This window comes from Anopheles coluzzii, chromosome 2 (assembly GCF_943734685.1).
Source record: "Anopheles coluzzii chromosome 2, AcolN3, whole genome shotgun sequence".
In the NCBI taxonomy this organism is placed as follows: Eukaryota; Metazoa; Arthropoda; class Insecta; order Diptera; family Culicidae; genus Anopheles; species Anopheles coluzzii.
In genome coordinates, this window is record NC_064670.1 from 76,310,483 (window position 1) to 76,317,373 (window position 6,891).

At 53.4% G+C, this 6,891-nt stretch overlaps 1 protein-coding gene across 1 annotated transcript; it reads left to right on the forward strand.

The window, feature by feature from the left end:
• Positions 1-1,678: 1,678 nt before the first annotated feature.
• On the forward strand, positions 1,679-4,427 carry LOC125908367 (uncharacterized). The gene is made up of 5 exons (XM_049611084.1): positions 1,679-1,826; positions 1,947-2,245; positions 2,326-3,024; positions 3,158-4,335; positions 4,412-4,427. The coding sequence occupies exons 1-5, from the start codon at positions 1,679-1,681 to the stop codon at positions 4,425-4,427; spliced, it is 2,340 nt and encodes a 779-aa protein (XP_049467041.1).
• The last annotated feature ends 2,464 nt before the right edge of the window (positions 4,428-6,891 follow it).

Consider the following 6,891-nt stretch of genomic DNA (forward strand, 5'->3'; position numbering starts at 1 on the left):
TTCGCCCCAGTCCGTCAACGCCGCGAGTAAAATCGGTACGTGTAGTGTGTGTATCAAGCGTCGCCGAGTGTCGTGCCTTTTTTTTCGCAAGGACAAAAACCGTGTTCGATCGAGTTTCCGCGCGTGCATAAAAGTGTCGCGAGTGCCCTTCACGCCTGCGTGTACATAAGTGTCGCGAGTGCCCTACACGCCCGCGTGTGCATAATCGTCGCGAGTGCCCTACACGCCCGCGTGTGCATAATCGTCGCGAGTGCCCTACACGCCCGTGTGTGCGTAATCGTCGCGTGTGTCCTTCACGCCCGTGTGTGCGTAATCGTCGCGTGTGTCCTTCACGCCCGTGTGTGCGTAATTGTCGCGAGTGTCCCGTCCCGAGTGCATTGTTCTCCATACGCACCGACGTGTTTCCCTCGCATCGTGAACCCGCATCGCTACAGAGGATCGAGCCGCGGGTTATATCGCCGTCCCCAAAGAGAAGGAAGAGCAACGATTCCATCGTTCCAGCCCGGACAAAAGAAAGCGCTCCTTGTAAAGCCGTTGACTGCCGCCATTTTGCACGTTCGACGCCATTGACAGCCGCCATTTTGTCTCGCTGAAGTAAGCCCAACTCCCGACTACCACGTTACTTCTTTTGTTCTCGCTTCTCGTGAAACCACGTGCTCGCAAGCGAATAAAAGATGATGCAACATAGTCCAGCACGTCAACCCGCTCCCCAAGCGGCAACGCACGATGCACCCCCGGTGAACACGGAGAGAACTGGCACGTCCCAAGCAACAAATGCCATGACAGCAGCAGAAACGGCAAGTGATCCTCGAGTGGAAGCAGCACAGGCCGTTCGACTGAGTGTACCCGAAATGGACTTGCACAATTTGCCTGCGTACTTTTGTGCACTGAAGCATTGGTTCGCCGCGACCGGAATCACCGCCAAAATGGACCATAAGCGCTACCACGTATTGATGGCCCAAATCCCTCTTCGAGTGTATAACGAGATCCAGCCGATAATCGAGAATGTACCTGCGACGGAACGGTACAATTACATCAAGCGGAACATCCTCCAGCATTTCGGGGAATCCCAGCGTAGCCGCCTCCATCGTCTCTTATACGGCATGGACTTAGGGGACCGCAAGCCATCCCAGCTGCTAGCTGAAATGCACCGAGCCTCCAGCGACACGTTGGCCAGTACGCTCCTCACCGACCTTTGGATCAACAAGCTTCCGCCACATGTGCAATCGGCCGTCGTTGCTGCACCCGGAAGTGTAACTGAGAAAGCTGCTGTCGCCGATACGATGGTGGAGTGCCTGTCCGCATCCAACAACACCAGTGTGCACCATGCCGTAGCCGGGGTGCGCACCACACCCAACGATTTCGAGCAACGCATTTCGCGCCAGGTGGACGAACTCACACAGCAACTTAACGACTTCATCACAGAGTGTCGTAACCGTGAACAACGCCAAAGTCGACCGCGCCCACGTCCACCAGTGTCATCTCGTGTCGGTACAGAACCATCTGAAGGAGCTACTACCATCGACGTTACGGAACAGCCGCCCGGACCTGCCGCCAGCCCTGTTCGTTTCCAGCCCCTGTCAGCCAGCGCGTCGGCCAGCCGTCGTCTTCAGCCTGAGGACACGCTGGAGATATCGGATCGCAGGTGGCTACCATCTCACCTGTGAGCAGTCGGTTGATGGTGATCGACCGACGAACCAACCAGCGTTACCTGATCGATACTGGTGCCGATGTCTCCGTGTTACCGAAGCCAGCCAACTACACCCCCCCGACGCCGTCCACCATGCGACTGTTTGCAGCCAACGGTACTCCGATCATGGTATTTGGTGAGTCCCTCCGTACACTTGATTTTAGTTTACGCCGCCCCTTTGTGTGGAATTTTATTATCGCGGACGTAAGCTCTGCTATCATTGGAGCGGACTTTCTTCGCCATTACCATCTTCTAGTAGACCTTCGACAGCGCTGTTTGGTGGATGCCCAAACCAACCTACGTGTGCCAGGACTTCCGGATACCACTCGCCAAACCGCCGTCAAGGTGTGCGACGCAAATTCACCGATGGCCGACCTGCTCAACGAGTTTCCTACACTCATCACAAACTCACCGGGTGTGCGGATGCAATCCGAGGTGGTACATCGTATCGAAACAACGGGTCCTCCAACTTTCGCCCGTTCGCGTCGTCTTCCACCCGACAAGTACCAAGCAGCCAAAGCAGAATTCGACTCTTCTATCGGTCCCTCAACGCGCGTACCACCCCTGACCGGTATCCATTGCCTTGTCTACAAGACTTCACGATGCAACTGGGAGGAAAAACCGTTTTCTCAAAGGTGGATCTACAGAAAGCCTACCACCAGATCTCCATCCATCCAGAGGACATTCCGAAGACAGCGATCATCACTCCTTTCGGCCTATTTGAGTACGTGACGATGCCCTTCGGATTACGCAATGCGGCGCAGACGTTCCAACGGCTAATCCACGATGTGCTACGCGGCTTGAACTTTGTGTTTCCCTATATCGACGACATTATAGTGGCCTCGAAGACACCAGAAGAACATCGCGAACACCTGCGACTGCTATTTGCTCGCCTCACGCAGCACGGTTTGTCCATCAACCTTGCGAAGTGCGAGTTTGCCCAGCCTGAGATCTCCTTCCTGGGACACCGTGTTACGTCTGCAGGCATCCTACCACTGGAAGAGAAAGTCGACACCATACGTCAGTTCCCGAAGCCAAACACTGTCATGGAGCTTAAGCGATTTTTGGCGATGATCAACTTCTACAGGCGCTTCATCCCCCACGCGCTGCGAGCACAAGGACCGCTCCTGGAGATGATTCCCGGCAACAAACGGCGAGATAAGTCATCGCTGACGTGGACCCCAGCTACCGACACGGCCTTTGAGGACTGCAAACGGCAACTTGCACAGGCTACCATGCTGGTACACCCTGTACCATCCGCCGAACTATCACTGTGGTGTGATGCTTCCGACTTCGCTGCCGGCGATATTCCAAGCTGTTTACTTGGCCGTCCGGTATTTTCGTCATCAGTTAGAAGGACGTTCTTTCCATATTTACACGGATCATAAACCTCTGGTTTATGCTTTCCGCCAGTCGCTGGATAAGGCCTCTCCTAGACAAGCACGGCACCTTGACTTTATTGGCTAGTTCACCACCGACATCCGACATGTTGAAGGCCAGGAAAACGTCACTGCCGACTTGCTGTCCCGAATCGAACCCATCCAGTCATCAACATCCATCGACTACGAGAAATTGGCCGAAGACCAGACTCGAGATCCCGAGCTCGCCGACATCCTCAGCGGGAAGACAAGGACGGACCTGGTCCTTCAACGAGTTCCAATACCTGGCAGCAGCATGGCTTTGTACTGCGATTGCCCCGCCGGCATCATTCGTCCGTATGTCACGAAACCGTTTCGTCAACAACTACTACGCGCGGTTCATCAGATGAGTCATCCCGGAGCGAAAACTACCACGAAGCTGATGACGGAGAGATTCGTCTGGCTGAACATCCGCCGAGATACGCGAGATTTCGTCCGCCACTGCTTAGCATGTCAGGCTACGAAGGTGCAACGCCATACCCGCAGCCCTCTAGGACGCTACCCGGTACCGGATGCTAGGTTCGCACACATCAACCTGGACCTGGTTGGACCGTTCCCGATCAGCAATGGACATCGTTACTGCCTCACCATCATCGATCGCTTCACACGCTGGCCAGAAGCTATTCCCATCCCTGACATAACATCAACGACTGTAGCCGCAGCCCTACTCAGTGGATGGATAGCTCGCTTTGGCGTTCCATCGTTCATCACCACGGATCAAGGCAGGCAGTTCGAGTCGACGCTTTTCGCGGAGCTGAACCAGTTACTGGGCATCAAACATCTACGCACAACGGCTTATCATCCGCAGGCCAACGGCTTGATAGAACGATGGCACCGTACGCTGAAGGCAGCTATTTGTACCAAAAACACCGCTCATTGGACCGACCACCTTCCCATCATACTCCTTGGATTGCGCACAGCGTACAAAGACGACATCAAAGCTTCGCCAGCAGAGCTGGTTAATGGAAGCACGCTAAAGATCCCAGCGGAGTTTTTCAATAGCAGCCCGATGACCAGCCTGCCAGACACCACCGATTTCACCAAGTCGCTTAAGTATGCCATGAACACCATTCGCCCAACACAAACGGCCTGGCATGACAAAGCAACACCCTTCGTCCATTCGGATCTTCGGACATGCAGCCACGTCTTCGTCCGGAATGACACCGTTCGCCCAGCCCTTACCCCGCCGTACCAAGGGCCTTACAAGGTGCTTAGGCGTAGTGACAAGTCATTCGAAGTCCTGATCAACGAGAGGGCAACTAACATCTCTATTGACCACCTGAAACCGTGCTACTCACTCCAGCAACCCGAGCCAGTGACACAGCTTACGCCACCATCAGCGCCACCACCACCAGCGCTACCACCACCAGCTTCACCACCATCAGCGCCACCACCACCAGCTTCACCACCACCGACAGAGCCGTCACCTCCGGACGACTTCTCGACCGGAGTTACGCGTTCACAGCGACGTGTCATCATCCCCGTTCGTTACCGGTAACTCCAGTCTAGCAGCGGAGCACTGTGGCGACCACGTTATAGCCTCACCACAGTCCGGAGCTGACGTCAACCGTCAATTCAAAATATCGGGCACTCTAATTCGAACACCCTAATTCAAGCACCCTAATTCGAGCAACCTTATTCGAGCACCCTAATTCGAGCAATAGTTACCACCCGCTGCGCAAATTCGAGCAGTTTCCAGCGCAGAAAATGCACCAAAATCTGCGCTGGCCAGCGCAGATTTTGGCTGCTCTCCCGCGCTGTTCTTCAGCGATTCCTGCGCTGGGTCGCGCAGTTCGGGCAGTTCGGGCAGTTCGGACAGTTCGGGCGGCGGCGGAGCAAAACAAAAACGGTCAAAAAATTTAAAAAAATAATGGCGCCCATTTTTTCGTCCGCTTCTTCCTCTCCTCTCCCTCCTTCACCCTGGCTTGCCTTACTTGAGCTTCAGCCCGTGCCTTCCGCCGCCAGCTGATTGGGTGTTGTGGTGTATGCGTTGATACTTATATGTGCATTGCGGTTATGTATTGTTATTGGTGGGTGTTAGCATTTATTAATTAGTGTGTGACCTTGGGACGATGCGGGAGAAGCTGGATTGGGATTTAAAGTGTTATCGGTGTATTGATGGATTATTTTATTTCGTGCCGCTGCTGATGAGACCATTCGATGCCCCTGCCAATTGAGGGTGAAGAAGCCTATTTAAAACAAGCGTAGGAGAACGTCTAACACTAATCTAATATTTTTTTATTTGAACATGTTTGATGCTTCAACGACCTTCTAAGCATCATGTAGCACAATGTATAGTGGCTATAATTTTTTTTTTAATGTGCCGAAATTTGTCTCGAGTTTTCGGGTCTCGACACACACACACACACAGCGCGTAGAAAGTGACCGTTCACTCTATCATGCCGCGATCCCCCACCCCGCCCGGCGCTTTGAATAAGGATGCGCTACTAGAAAGCTGAACCAGCCGTTCTACCGAAAAGGTAGCCGTACTCGCTCGTGCGGGAAGGGGGGGGGGGGGGGGGTGATCTAGTGGGGGGGGGGGGAGTGCGTGCTTGCGCGACTTCGGGGGTGCGTGCTCGCGAGCGCGCTTTCGTGGGTGCGTGCTGGCGTGCGCGCGTTTATGCAAGTGTGCGCGTGTGTGTGTGTGTGTGTGTGTGTGTGTGTGTGTGTGTGTGTGTGTGTGTGTGTGTGTGTGTGTGTGTGTGTGTGTGTGTGTGTGTGTGTGTGTGTGCGAGTTTGCGCGCGCGTGTTTGTGTGTGAGTTTGCGCACACGTGTTTGTGTGTTTGTTAGTGTGCGTGCGTTTGGAAACCCCAAAACTATTTGATTCTGATGCGTACATCTTCATCCGCTGCGGCTACAACGTCCACGCATTTTCGATCTCGCTACCTGAGAGACAACACAACCATTGGCATTGGCATCTTTGCGATCGGCTCTGCTGTTGGGGGTATTAAAAAGACACATGATGTAAGCAAACGTGCGTGTGATATGTTGCACATTTATTTATATTTCAGCTAGCGGACGCAAGTGGAAACAACATTTTGAATTGAATCCATAAAAAAGAGGATTCTGGATTTGTTTATTACGGTGCGCGTATGGTGCTGCACCTGTCCGTCCAGAATCTGGTGGCTTATTGGTTTGGAGTAGTTATCATGACGCCGATTGACCGGCAATGCCTTGGAATGGGTTCGGATCGGTAGGCTCATGTTTTGGTCGAGTGCATTCCGTGCATTTGTCGCGCCACAGCAGTAGACCCGGCAGCAACAAAGTCAAGACAAACTCTTACCCGGGTGTGGACTGCTACGCTTAGTTCTTTTTATTATTATTATTATTATTATTATTATTATTATTATTATTATTATTATTATTATTATTATTGGCGTAATAGCCAACGCGATCATGCCGGCCTTTTCACGACTTGAGTACCACGTAGCCGGATAGTCACCTCTTGCTACGGCGGACGGTTCATACGCGGTTAGAACCCACGACGGGGGTACTGCCACACTGTCTCCTGCTCGATGTATACGCTGCAGGCAGGGGGAAGGATGGACCTCCACGATAAAAAAAACACCGTCATGAACCAGCGGCGGACCTAACGGTAGGCGGACTAGGCGGTCGCCGATGATCTCTACAAGTGGACAGAGTATTAACGACAAGGGCCCCCGGAAAGATGGTCGTTAGGGCTCCGTGGCTGGAGAACCATTTGCACCTCCCCTCCCCCCATGGCGACAACAATTTTAGGGCCTGTGACTAATGATCGTAGGGTTCCCATGACCACCCCCCCC